This window comes from Chelonoidis abingdonii, chromosome 10, assembly GCF_003597395.2.
Source record: "Chelonoidis abingdonii isolate Lonesome George chromosome 10, CheloAbing_2.0, whole genome shotgun sequence".
Classification (NCBI taxonomy): domain Eukaryota; kingdom Metazoa; phylum Chordata; order Testudines; family Testudinidae; genus Chelonoidis; species Chelonoidis abingdonii.
The window spans coordinates 70,959,651-70,974,404 of NC_133778.1; the positions used below are offsets into that span (position 1 = coordinate 70,959,651).

The 14,754-nt window shown below is 46.3% G+C and overlaps 1 protein-coding gene across 2 annotated transcripts in view; it reads left to right on the forward strand.

Annotated features, from left to right (window-relative positions):
• The window catches only part of SEMA5B (semaphorin 5B), a 403,624-nt gene that overhangs the window by 229,886 nt on the left and 158,984 nt on the right, over positions 1-14,754 (forward strand). For both annotated transcript variants that reach the window (XM_075070297.1, XM_075070298.1), the window contains exon 4: positions 615-714. In XM_075070297.1, coding sequence (XP_074926398.1) covers positions 615-714 — 100 coding nt within the window. The remainder of the gene's footprint in view (positions 1-614; positions 715-14,754) is intronic.

The window sequence follows — 14,754 nt, forward strand, 5'->3', positions numbered from 1 at the left end:
ATACATGTATCTTATAGGGCCGTATTCAAGCCTGGTGAAGAATTCTGTCTGGGCACTATATGGCCCTCATCACCACAGCACCCTATGACAAAACCCCTGTGGATGTAGGGAAGTTCTATCCTCATTTCACTGACGGGGAAACTCTGTTACAGGGTAGAATTAAATGACTTGCCTGAGGTCACACAGGAAGTATGTGATGGAGCTGGGAATTGGACCCAGGTCTCTTGAGTACCAGTCTAGCGTCCTATCCACTAGACCAGCCTTTCTACCCTGGATGGTGCTTCAGTGAAATTGCACCACTAACACCGGTTCTGAATTTGGCACATGGACTTTAAAATAAACTAATAAACCAAGCCACCATGATGTCTGTTCAGAGATAATGCTGACACTCAATCTTTGGGCCTCATGGATGTGAAAATAACTGCTGAGACAACCTCCCATTATTATGCAGCTTTTGCAGATTCTGCTTAGAATAAACAGAAGCACTTTAAATAGATTATTAATTATCCTTCCCCTGACAGATACTCGGTAGGAAAACCATTAGTGGATGTTCGGGTGAACTCTTGGTTTCTGAAGCAGTGTCATTGTTTTCTGCATTTTCATTTTCTTTGCAGATCTGAAACCCTGGGTATCAAATTTCACCTATCCAGGTGTACACGACTTTTCGCAGCTCGCACTGGATGCCAACAGGAATCAGCTCATTGTGGGAGCAAGGTAAAGATAATCTTGTAATTAGACCAGTATTGCTGTTCAAGCTCTTTCCCTGCAGGTTACTGGCTTCAGGGGAGATTGAACAACAGACAGACAGACAGACAAAGAGAGGGCTGTAATTATGTAGGGGTTTTAGAATCTCAATATAATTGTAAAGAATTGAAATCATGACTTTTTTTAAACCATCTGAAATGCAATTAAAATGAAACAGGAAGCTGCTGTCTCCCAGAGAATAGTAGTCCAGTGTAGTCCATTGCTCTGCCACTGCAGGATTGAGTCCTATGGTTTATTTATCAGTGGGTTGTCTAGTCAAGTTTTCCAGTTACACCACGTTCATTATTGAAAAGGCTTCCATCTCTCTGCAGTGCCATAACTGGAACAATTGTCTTTTACTTTCAACTCTTTTTCCCTATTGTTAGAGTTCAAATTTAACATTGCTGTGCAACGTTCCTTGCAGATATTTTGCTTTTATTAACTAAGAATATATTTGCACAGCCAGAAGATCTGAAACCTAAGAGTAATAGGTAACAAATCAGTGCCAGCATCTTGCAGATTGGTGTCATGTAATGAGATATGCGTGTCTGTGTTAAAAGTAATTACAAACAAAAGCGATACAGTGGTGAAACTGCCAGGGAAGAGGTTATTCCAAATACTGGAGCAAAGAATAAGCAGATTGGAACACTCCGTTCTTCTGCCAGAGTTATACAGATGGTGAATGGATTGGGCAGAACAGCTTGACTTAGCTGCTCAAAAATAAATGGGTTTTATGAAGGAGGCAACCTAAATTTCCTAATTCAATGAATGGGCAAGAAATGCATGTAGCGTTTTAGATGGCTGAGGTGAAAAGTGAGAGTGGTAAATTAAAAGTAACTGTTTGAACCTTCAGTGTCCGCATGCGATGGTCCTGCTGCCTTCTGGTCCAGAAGGCATAACCTGGGGAAAGGTATAAAGGGCTTTGTGGAGGACGTGTACTGACCTACCAAGTATGTATGTGACAGAGCCATTTGAAACGTGCTAGCCCTGAGTTATCTCATTACCTGTTGGGCAGTGGCAGGTGCAGCTAGGGAGAGTTGATTGTAAAGACCCAACTCAGACTACAGCCAACATTTGCACTGTACAAGAACTTGCTGACTAGAAGAGAATAAAAGCTTTAAAAGGGGGATAGTTGTGACCCTGTGAAACAATCTGCACGGCTACGAATTGAAGTGAAGCAGCTTGGCCGAAAGAAGGATGGTGCCCAGACAAATCAAGACACACAGAATGACTGGGAAACCCAAAGGAAAACCTATAACTTCCCTGAGAAGGAAGCTGCAGGGAATGTTGCTCTGGGGAGATAGCCTGCTGGAACTGTGGATAGTGAGAAGCATCTGTAAGGAGACTGTCCTGTTGCAGCAAGTTGAGGTGCTCCTATGGAAAAGAAGCCAGAAAGCATCATGACAAGAAGTCTCCATTGTTCAGCCTTCCCAGGGGACGGCCAGCTCCAGCAGGAGCTATAAAATGTCTGTCCCTCATGGAATTCACATGGACTCTGAAGCATGTTGTTTCCATAAACAGACATTGCAGTGGAGGCCATTGGTGGTAAGGAAGTTACTGAGCCCTGTTACAGAGCTGTATACTGGCAAGCAGAGAGGGCCTGGGTTTTGTGAGACTGTTGGCCCCTGTGATATGGTCTGATGCCCTTCGTTTGATCTAGGACTGTGCAGCTGCCAGTGATGGAGGCCTGCGTGCTTTGTAGGAGAGTGATTAAGAGCTGTACCGAATATGCCTATTAGTGTTTGGCAAAGAGGCAACTCAGGGTTTTAAGGGAAGGTATGAATTAGAAATGCTTATTCTGGATCAGGTCAAAAGAACTGCTTCTGAGTATCAAAAGGGAGAGGATATATATTAAAAAAGCCTCTTATGGCTTTGGAGGGCTCCGATCACTGGTAAACAGGTGGCATGGCACCTGGGTACCCCCAATGCCAGCAAACACTGTTCACCAGGCCTTGGTAAAATATGAACAAAAAATGATTGTGTACTAGCTAAGCTGAAGGCCTGGAGTCTGGATGGAGGCCCCAGAAGAGTTACCTAAGTTCCACATATTTCTGTAAAGTTGGGATTGCAAATAAGCTCTGAGATCCTTAGCCTGCAGATCTGGCACGCTGAGTTGATTTGAAACTCTCTGGAGAGCCCTAGAGCCTGGTAGCTTAGTACCTCAGATAGCAGCCTCTGAGCAGACTTTTGGCTGAAAGTAGGCTTTTACCTGCGTAGCTGGCAGAAAGTTCCAAATATGTCAAACTTGTAAAACCTGTGCCACTTGGAAAACATCACTTCCAGCCCCGGGGCATCTTCAGTTGTATCCAGAGTGTGGGTGCATTGAACTATAAAATGAACAAGTGTTACCATTTGTGACAAAGTTCCTTCTCTACCTTGGTGGGTCCTGCACTTATTTGCCAGATTTGCTCACCTCAGTGATCTTCCCCACAGTCTGGGTCAACTTCTCCTGTGTCTGATCAGGAGTTGGGAGGTTTGGGGGGAACCTGGGCCCGCCCTCTACTCTAGGTTCCAGCCCAGGGCCCTGTGTTATTGCAGCTGTCTATAGTGTCTCCTGTAAAAGCGCATGACGCTACAACTCCCTGGGCTCATGCTCCCTCCAATACTCTTATCCTCCCACACAGACGTTCCTCTCTGGTCTGATAATCTATGCACATTAGTCCCTCGCAGCCAGCCACCCCTCTCACTCCTTCGCTCCCTTAGCGCCTCTTTGCTCCCAGTTCCCACAACGCAACTTCTCTCCGCTGGCTCCCCTTTCCCTGACTGGAGTGAGCTCCTTTTTAAACCCAGGTGTCCTGATTAGCCTGCCTTGATTGGCTGCAGGTGTTCTAATCAGCCTGTCTGCCTTAATTGGTTCTAGCAGGTTCCTGATTACTCTAGTGCAGCCCTTACTCTGGTCACTCAGGGAACAGAAAACTACTCATCCAATGACCAGTATATTTGCCCTCTACCAGACTCCTGTACCCCACTGGCCTGGGTCTGTCACACATCTGAGGGTGCTAAAGGAGTTAGCGGCTGTGATTGCAGAGCCATTGGCCATTATCTTTGAAAACTCATGGTGACAGGGGGAGGTCTCGGGTGACTGGAAAAGGCTAATGTAGTGCCAATCTTTAAAAAAGGGAAGGAGGAGGATCCGAGGATCTACAGGCCAGTCAGCCTCACAGTCCCTGAAAAAATCATGGAGCAGGTCCTCAAGGAATCAATTCTGAAGCACTTAGGGGAGAGGAAAGTGATCAGGAGCAGTCAGCATGAATTCACCAAGGGCAAGTCATGCCTGACTAACCTAATTGCCTTCTATGACGAGATAACTGGCTCTCTGGATGAGGGGAAAGCAGTGGATATGTTATTCCTTGACTTTAGCAAAGCTTTTGATACGGTCTCCCACAGTATTCTTGCCGCCAAGTTAAAGAAGTATGGGCTGGATCGGGGTTCCCAACACGGTGCCCACGGGCGCCATGGCCCCTGCGGGGGCATCTGAATGCACCCGCATCCTGACCGGCAGTGGAGCATCTGCTGAAATGCCGCCGAATTTCTGCAGCGTTTCGGCAGTGATGCCTCTCGATGACGTCACTTGTCGGCGGTAAGTGACGTCATTGAGAGGTGCCGCTGCTGAAATGCCACAGAAATTCGGCGGCGACGCCTCTCGATGACGCCACTTGCCACTTGCCGCTGACAAGTGACGTCATCAAGAGGCATCACCGCCGAAATGCCGCAGCTCCACTGCTGCCACAGACTTTTATCTGGTGCCCGCCAGACAAAAAGGTTGGGGACCACTGGGCTGGATGAATGAACTGTAAGGTGGATAGAAAGCTAGCTAGATCGTCGGGTTCAATGGGTAGTGATCAATGGCTCCATGTCTAGTTGGCAGCCGGTATCAAGCGGAGTGCCCCAAGGGTCGGGCCTGGGGCCGGTTTTGTTCAATATCTTCATTAATGATCTGGAAGATGGCGTGGACTGCACCCTCAGCAAGTTTGCAGATGACACTAAACTGGGAGAAGTGGTAGATAGGCTGGAGGGTAGGGATAGGATACAGAGGGACCTAGACAAATTAGAGGATTGGGCCGAAAGAAACCTGATGAGGTTCAACGAGAACAAGTGCAGAGTCCTGCACTTAGGAAGGAAGAATCCCATGCACTGCTACAGACTAGGGACGGAGTGGCTTGGCAGAAAAGGACCTAGGGGTTACGGTGGATGAGAAGCTGGATATGAATCAACAGTGTGCCTTTGTTGTCAAGAAGGATAACGGCATTTTGGGCTGTATAAGTAGGGGCATTGCCAGCAGATCGAGAGACGTGATCATTCCCCTCTATTCGGCATTGGGGAGGCCTCATCGGGAGTATTGTGTCCATTTTTGGCCCCCACACTACAAAAAGAATGTGGAAAAATTGGAAAGAGTCCAACAGAGGGCAGCAAAAATAATTAGGACGCTGGAGCAGATGACTTATGAGGAGAGGCTGAGGGAACTGGGATTGTTTAGTCTGCAGAAGAGGAGAATGAGGAGGGATTTGATAGCTGCTTTCAACTACCTGAAAAGGGATTCCAAATAGGATGAATCTAGACTGTTCTCAGTGCTGGCAGATGACAGAACAAGGAATAATGATCTCAAGTTGCAGTGGGGGAGGTTTAGTTTGGATATTAGGAAAAACTTTTCACTAGGAGGATGATGAAGCACTGGAATGGGTTACCTAGGGAGGTGGTGGAATCTCCTTCCTTAGAGGTTTTTAAGGTCAAGCTTGACGAAGCCCTGTCTGAGATGATTAAGTTGGGGATTGGTTCTGCTTTGAGCAGGGGGTTGGACTAGATGACCTCCTGAGGTCCCTTCCAACCCTGATATTCTATGATTTTATACCAGATTATGTTGCATGGGGAGAAATTCATTGCAAACCAGGAAGCTAGGACTGTGGCAAAGTCCTGGTTTGGGAGTTTATATTCATGTTTGTCATACCTAGGGAGATACAGAATGTCAGATCATAAGTATGGGAGTCTGTCTAAGCTACTTCCTATTGCCATAGTACCTGGGTACCTCATGATCTCTTATCCTTGCAGTCCCCTTTTGAGGTAGGGGGATGCTATTATCCCATTTTTTAGATGAAGAATTGAGGCACAGAGAGACTGAGTGACTTGTCCAAGCTCACAGAGGAAGTCTGTGACAGAGCAGAATCTTGAACCAAATCTTCAGAGTTCTAATCTCGTATTTTAACCACTGGACCATCCTTGTCAAGAGATGCTGAGCAGCCACAGATCTCACTGACTTCAACTGGAGTTGTGGGTGCTCGGCAGCGCTGAAAATCAGGTAGTGTGTGCCCACATAGAAATTAAAACACAAACACTTTGTTATCGCCCACAATCTGATGAATAAGTTGAGAGGTTGAATAGCACATTAACTATCAAGTTAGCAATAGGGACAAGATGTGCAGTCCCTTAGTTCACCTCTGAATCTGATCCAGTATTTCTCTGAGAGAGTGACTGAGATGAGTTTCTGCCATTTGTTATGATGACTTACATTCATATCACTCAGCCTCCTGCTGGCTTTGCCCCCTACCAAGTCATCTGTGGCTGAGAAATTACTTTGCCAGTTGAAGTATTCATGGGAATGTGATCAAGCAAAGAGCATGAGAGTGTGTCTGATTATATTGCTTGTAGGAGGGTATCTGAAATCTGTTGCAGAAGCTGGAAGGAAACTCAGAAAAGCAAATAACCTTCACTCTTACCATGTTAAGTTTATTGAGGAACAAAAGAAATGGTCTGATTTAAAAGCCGCAGCCCAGTGTTAGAAAATAAACAAGTCTGGTAATGTGTGAAAGAAGGACCCTCCTTCAAAATTTACAGAGAAAATCAAAAGGCCATTGAAATTTTTTAAAGAAACTGCCTGATCTTCTGTATGAGAGAGAACATGGCAAAGTGTGAGAAATGTATGAGTAGACATTACTGCCGGTTAAAACCTTAATTAGGGGTTGTCATAAATAGATAGGTAAGGTAAGGGTTAAGTTTCTTTTACCTGGAAAGGGTAACCAAACACCTGACCAGAGGACCAATCAGAGAACTGGATTGTTTAAAGTCAGGGGCGGGAATTTGGATACTCGGGGTCTTTTTTGCTTTCTCGGCTGTGAGTAAACAAGGTTTCCTCCTAACTCCTTCTTATTTCAAATATTATACCAAAAGTCTGTGAGTACAAAGGAACCCCCAAAGCAATTCGGCTATGAGGAGCTTTGGGTTGTACGAATAGATGTGGATGGCTGTGTCTTTTGTTGTTTTCTCGGCTGTGAGTTAACAAGCTTCCTCCTAACTGCATCTTATCTCCAAGTGTCTCCTACACATCTGTGAGTACAAAGGAACCCCCAAGCAATTCGGCTATGAGGAGCTTTGGGTTGTATTTACATGTATGTGGATTGGTTGGACTGGTTTAATTGGGCTATCTTTTAAATCAGACTGTTTCTTCATATTTTCTTATAAGCAAGAGCCTGTATTGAGTTTCTTAATGCAAGATTATTGTTTTATATTTTCTTTCTTTTTTTTTTTAAACAAACTTTCCTTTTAAAACGTGTGGAAGTTTCTTTTCCTAGGGAGGCAAAGGGAAGGGAAAAGCCAGGCTGTGGGCTATTTTCCTATTGCTTTCAGGGAAAGAGCAGGCTACGGGGAAAGAGAAAAAGAATCACCTCTGTATCAGGTATCTGTCTCCCTCACGGGAAGGCAGGCACGGGGAAAGGCAAAGCCAAGCTGTTGGTATTTTGCATCTCAATTGTCCTGAGGGTAGAGAACGCTTATCTCTTGGGAAGCAGAGAAACCGGTTTCTTGATACTCGCAGGCTAGACCAAGAGGCAAGCCTGGGAAGGAGGGGGGAAGGGGTTTTCTCCCCTGCTTTTAGCATCCAAGGGATTTGGAATCTGGGTGTCCCACCAAGGGAGGGTTGGGGACACCAGAGAGAGGAAAGGGGGGATCAGGCCCCATCAATTCCTGATCTGGTGGCAGCGAGAATATCCAAGCTGGTAGTGAGCTTGGGGGAGTTTCAGGTAAGCCCCCAGATTTTGGACGCTAAAGTCCAGGTTTGGGACAGGACCAGATTGTGGATGCTAAAGTTCAGGTCTGGGACTGGGAGGCTATATTACCACAGGGTGCACAGAGTTTTTTAACATGGGGAACAAACGTGATTTAAAGTGGCAGGTTTTAATAGATAGAGCTTTACATGGGTTGATCCTCAGGTAGTTCAGAGGTAGACTTACCTCTCATATTAGAGAGACAAGGTAGCTGAGGTAATATCTTTTCTTGTACCAACTTCTGTTGGTGAAAGACACAAGCTTTTGAGATACATAGGCTTACCTCTTATATGGTATTTTGCTAGCTAGAATTTGCTCAGGCACTTCAGATAGCATCTCCTGGGTTACATGTGAAGGGGCTAGAGACCTTCCAGAAGAGAGGTCCCAAGAGTCTGAATTTGCTGACTTCACATTATACTCCAAGTCTTAGCAGTCTCTCCGGCTATCTGTTGAGGAGAAGGAGACAGAAAACTTTTTTTTTTTTTAATTTGTGGCTTCTGGGATCTTTGAAGTCTGGCCCAGTTTGCTCAGTGTATAATTTTTTTGTGTGTAAAGTTTGTACATTTACCTAGCATTCAGCATGGACATTTTGATTACCTCAGAATAAATAGGACATAGAATCAAACGAACAGATTTAGGTTGCTGGTGCTAGCCAGTGCACACAAGTGTAATTGAGCAAATAAGAGGTAGTGTTCTAGGAGTTGAAGTTTTGACAATGGGCATTTTAGCCCATTTTTTCCTTTTGTTAGCAATGGAAACAAATGTTCTTCGATTATAACTTCAGGGTGGCACCATCTGCATTTCTGCCAAATAGCCTGTTTGATCGGGTACCTAATCTTATAACCTCCCATCACCATGGGATCCACACATGAGGGTGTCAGTTAGTTCAAGACATATAGTCTCACAGACAGCACTGTGTGAAAGACCATCTCAGCACAATGTGGGTTCTGTGAAAATCATCCTAACCTCACAAATGAGGGCTAGATTGCAAATGTGCCTTACACGTTAGATGAATGTCAGTGATACCCCATCACAGAATAAATCACCCATAAGAGACATGTCCTTCTAATAGCCCATACAGGATAATTAAGTTAAAAAATTATGTTCCAGAGACTTGGGTATAAGCAAACACCAGGTCATGATGTTTTTCTGAAAGCTCTAGAGCAGTGGTTTTCAACCTGAGGGTCCACAGACTATGTCTAAGGAGTCTGCGAAAGGTGACTATGAAAATAATGTTTCAGATCCTAGAAAAGACATTCTGTTTTTTTGATCAAAGTATGTGAATACCCCCACCTACAGGTCAAAACCCAGAAGCCCATAGTTTAGTGCCTTTTCTCACACTGCGTCAAATGCTGTGCCAAGCCTGTGCAACATTTAATGTTGAATTCTGTTCAGTCAGTTTTCAGTCTAAGACTTCTATGATAGGGGTCTGTGGACCTCACGTTAAATTTCCAAAGGGGTCCACATCTCCATTCAAAATTTGTTTGGCGTCCATGCATGAAAAAAGATTGAAAACCACTGCTCTAGAGAGTGGCCAACTGAATGATCCCTGGGAGGAAGGAGCAGCACAACAGTAGCCATTGTGCTTGTTTACGGCAGCATCTGACATTAATTACACTGATATTCCTAGCACAAACTTCAACCCAACACACGTAAGGCTGACGGAACGGCTTCCCATTGAGAAAAACATACCCCAGCAATTGGCTAACCCAGGTTTCTTTCTAATGCACTCCTCTCAGGACCACTGCCTGGCGCTGCACAGCAGTTTTTAACCTTGTGTTAATGGAGTTGTTACCTTTGGCTGTGGTGCAAGGTTTGTGAGATAGCTGTTTTATATGGATAGTTTGTCCTAAAGTGATTCTTTTTCTCCATCTGCTTAAAAGTTAAACATAAAGTTTCTGTGCAGTTCAAAGGGCATAAGGAACTCAGCAGGAGCAGAGAAAGTGGGTTGGTCAGCAGTGAACCGGCATCACCAGCCCTGCATGCCTTCATTTGCATATAAAGAACATAGAGATCATCTGGAGTTTTAGGGGAAAACAGAAACCTATTTGGGCTAAGTGATGATGTTTAAGGAGATGGGAGGTTCTATCAGTACAGATGTGAATGATGTAAACACCGAAGAGGAATTATTTAAGATGGCACAACAATGTGTAACTAAAAGTAATAGGGTGATAGTAAGAAAGACTTGCTGACAGTGAGATGCATTAGGATGTGGAATAGGCTCCCTAGAAAAGTAGTCAAAGCCCTATAGTTTGAATTTATTACAGCTTGCTTGGGCAATGCGTGGGAGAATGTTGTGACCTGTCAAAGGGATGGACTAGATAACCTAATAACCAGAGCTGGTTGGGGAAAAGTATCATGGAAGTTTTTGTGATTCTTCTCCCCCTCCCTTCCCTTCCTCTCCCCCCCGCCAAATATGAGATTTGGCTGGTCAGGGGCCTGTGCTTTTGGAGTCAGAAGAATCTGAGATTTCACCTTCACTGCCAGTGTGAGGGACCAAATGGCCATGATGAGTGGCACAGTGACAAACATGAAGTCCTAGTGGGCTCCTTTCTTAATTGAGACAGCTGATTAATTGGAATGATATGCTGCCTACAAGACAATCCCAGCTAAGAGAACTCTACAGTAGCTCTGCCTAGATTCATCACAGAGAAACGTTGCTAAGGGAAAAGCAGTTGCTCATAGAGTAACTGCATCATATTATTGTGTGCCATTTAGTACAGTTCTCTGCTGAGCAACTATTGATTTTTAAGAAAGAGTGATGTTCCATGCAAGTTTTTCTTCAATAGAAACAAAATTACTGGCCAATGAGATTACGAGCTGCAAGGGAGATGTTGGCAGATCAACTTTTCTCCAGCATCTGTATGCTAGGCCCTGTAAATGAATCAGTAGAGTAGTGTTTGCATCACTTGATAAAGCAGGCATGTAATCAACCCCTTCTGAGTAAGAAGCCTGGAATCATCTGTCAGTGTTCTGGGCTTCTTCAGATGACAACTTCAGAGATGTACATAGCCCTCTTAGAAGTGCAAACCACATCTGGGCTTCACTGGGGACATTGTGGGCCAGTCTAGCATGAGATTTGGCTGTCAGGATACCTGTGTATTAATTCTGATTCTATTGCTGCCTTGCTGCGTGCTCTTGGGCAGGTCATTAACTTTTCTGTGGCTTCTTTTCTTCCATCTGCAAAAGAGGCTGTGACACATGACTAAGTTATGTTTGCCGTGTGCTGTAGAAGTACAAAATATTCTTTAGGCCTATAGCTCCACAATATAAGGGCATAGGCTGTTTGGCTTAGCAGTCACAGGTGGGCTCAGGTCCCACCAGGGACAGTCATCAAGCAGGATTTGGAGGAATCGCAAGACCCAGGTCGTGTAAGCAAGTGTCAGGATCAGAGTCAGGCCAGAGTTGGAGACCAGAGATCAGAGGCTGTACCCGGCTGGAATCAGGAAGCAAGAGTCAGGGTCAGAGTCATTCTCTGGAGTTGGAGACCGAAGATCAGGAGATAAAGTCTGGTGTCGCAGCAGGCCAAAATCTGTGTGGCTGCCTAGACAACTTCCTGGGGTTAAATAGGACACTTGGCCAGTCAGAGGGCCATAAAGTACCATCATGCTGAGTCTCTTGGGTGATACTTCCTACGGCATCTACTCTCCACAGTGATCCCTGGCTGTGTCCCTGCACAGTATCCTGTTGACACCGTGGAAATAGCAGCTGTCCTGGGCTCTGCAGACCCAGGTTCTAGTCCCTGGATCCTTAAAGAGGTGGGCAGAGAAGTCAGGAGGTCCAGCCTTGCATTCCTAAACTATATGGCTTCTAGCAAAATGCCAAAGAGAAGTGTTAGGATTTGTCTCACACCTCAGTCTGTATCTTGTCTGCTGTACCCAGGTCTGGTAACTACTGTAGTATATTATTGTAGCACCTCGGAGCCCCCTTCATGGTCCAGGACTCCACTATGCCAGGTGCAGGACTAGCTTTAGGCCGATTCCAGAGAATCGGGCCCCACGCCTTAGGCATCTTTTTTAATTTTTTTTTACTTACCCCAGTCCCCGCTGCGGTCGCTCTAGGTCTTCCATGGTCCCGCTCCTTTGAGCGATAGCGCCGACGGAGCGCGGCGCGGCCTGCTCTCCAGCTAGAGCTCCAGCCAGGCGGCTGGGCTGCCGCGCTTCGGCCTGGCTCCACCGGGAAGAGCGGGTGTGGGGGCTGCTGCGCTCTAGCCGGGCTCCAGCCGGGAGAGCGGGGCGGCGGGGCTTGCTCGCTCTAGCCGGGGCTCCAGCTGGAGAGCGGGGTGGCGGCTTGCTGCGCTCCAGCCGGAGAGCGGCAAGCCTGGCGGCTCCGGCTGGAGTGTGCAAGCCCCGCTCTCCTGTCTGGAGCTCCGGCCAGAAGCGTGGCAAGCCCCGCGACCCCGGCTGGAGCCCCTGGGGCAGTGAGGGGCTCCAGGGGCTATTTAATGGGCCTGGGGTTCCAGCTGCCTCGCCCCCTCGGTTCTTTAAATAGCCACTGGAGCCCCGCCCTCCCCATGCATACGCCAGCGCTCCGCGGCTATTTTAAAAGGTCCGGGATGGGGGCTACTTAAAAGGCTGGGGTTCCAGCGCCTCTGCTGCACCCCCTGACCTGCCTACACCAGTCCGGCCCCCCTGCCTGCAAGCTAGCTCTGCACCCCGTGCCCACAGCCAGCCCCCTCCCAAACCCTGTCCTGTCTCTAGCCAACCCCCTGCCATGCACCCCTGCTGCCCTGCCCAAAGCCAGCAGCCCACACACAACTGCTGCCCGCACCAGCGCTGCACACCCTGTCCAGCCCAACCCCCTGCCCTGTCTCCAGTCAACCCTGTTGCACCCCACTCCTGAAGCCAGCCAGTCCCGCACTTCCATCTGTTCCAGCCCGCAAACCCCTGCTGCATCCCCATGTGGCCCTGCCTGAAGCCAGCCCGCCCACACCCCCGTCTCCACCAGCCCCCACCCCTTTCCCTGCCGCAGCCAGACCTACCTCCAGCCAGCCCCTGCCCTGCCTCCACCAGCCCCATGTCCACTGCGCCCTGCAGTTTCCAGGGCATGTAACCCTGCATGCCTGCTTCAATGAGGGGACAGGGAGCAGCTGGACCAACACGTGCACACCCGCAGGGAGTGGAGGGGACCCACACATGTGAAACGGCAGTCATTAATAGCCAATCAACAGCATATATGATGCAATGTATATAATATATAATTTTATTATTCATATAGTTATGGAAAGTAAATAATACATGAAAGAAATGAAGGGCTTTTTTTTTCCACTTTTTTTTTAAGTCATCCCTGCCAGGGCCTCGCCGAAAATGTTCGAATTGGGCCCCTCACTTCCTAAAGCCAACCCTGGCCAGGTGTTGTACAAATACAGAAAATTCCTTCCCAAAGTTACACTGATATACCTGAAGTCTCTAGTTTCTCAGAGCACGTCAGAATTCTTATAAGCCAGGGCTGGCTTTAAACTTCCCTCATCTGGGAGGATCAGTCTGTATCAGTGAGTTGGATGGCCCCAAAAGGAGAGAATGACACCTCTCTCTCTTTCCACCTCCACATTCCTCTCGCCACAAGTCATGCTTTTAATTGTGAATTAACATTGTCTGCCTCTGCATGTCCCAACTAGCCACGAGCACAGAGGTCATTCTGAAGCACAGCTGAATTACTCTGGTTTTAGGAAAGACGGTAAATACAGAGGAAATAAGATGTGAAAATGAACTACCACGTTTAAAAGTAATGGAAGCCTGACTCTCCGTTTTCTGGCACCATTTTAAAATGGTATAACACCACTGACTCTGCTCTAGCTGCTCCTGATTTATAGCAGCATAAGTGAGCTCCGGATCAGGATTTCTTTTCATTAGAAGGAAGATTTATTTTAATCAGTAGGCATCGTGCTGCCAGACTTGGTGACTGAAAAAAGAGAAGGCTTTGTAGAGAGCAGAGTACACATCTGTTTGTAGACTGGTGTGCCTGAAAGTATATTGTAAAATACTTATAAACCCTCTAGAGGAGATCTCGGCTTTTGTTCCAGATCATGTTAAATGGCATCTCATTAGAAATGTCCAGTTTCTCTTCCAGCTGCATTGCTCAGTGCTTTGGAGACAACGCCACTTTGCCCTCCATACAATTCTTTCAAGGCAAGGCAGTTTTGGAGGGAGAATATAGTAACGTGTTATAAAGTTCAGCCAAGGTGTGCTTGGCCAAGTGAGGTGGCTACTCAGTAAGCAGATTTGACTGTGGAATGTTATTGGAAGGAGAATGAAGTGGATATGTTTTTTCCACTCTTTAAGATGAATCAAGACTGTTTCCTTTCTGTAACAGCTCATGCTATGTGGTGGTAGGCACGAGGAGCATGTAGTCATTTTCAGGCCAGCCAATTAATAAATACTTTTATCTATAGGATTTGTACTACAGTGAAGCTCTAAGAAACCTGCGAATAAACAGGATTTAGGTTCAGGTTGTGGAGAGCATTCTTGTTCAGAAAAGTACTTAAGCATGTGCCTAAATTCCATTGATGTGAATAGGATTTAAGCATGGGTTTATAGTTAAGCATGTGCTTAAGTGCTTTCATGAACTGGGGACTTAGAGAAGCATGATCTTACTACGAATACGTACATTGTCTTGCACAATGGGACCCCAGTCTTGGTTGAGGCTTCAGGGTGCTACTGTAATACAAGAAATAAGAATAGGGGAATTTTTAGAAACGCATTGGAGGTTGTGAGAAATAAGGGTCGTAATAATAATCATTAGCATTCATGGTATGTTACAATATATATAGTACTAGTCATCCCAATGGGTGCCAAAGCACTTTACAAATGATAATCACTTGAACCACCCACCAGTGAAATGCAGACAACTCTGGAGTGAAACAAGCAACTGTTTACCAGTATGAAGCAACTTTGCCTGGCAGTTTAGGACAGGAAATGAAGGGACAGTTTGGATGGGAAGTGAATACCATCCTATCCTTTAAATGTATTCATACCCT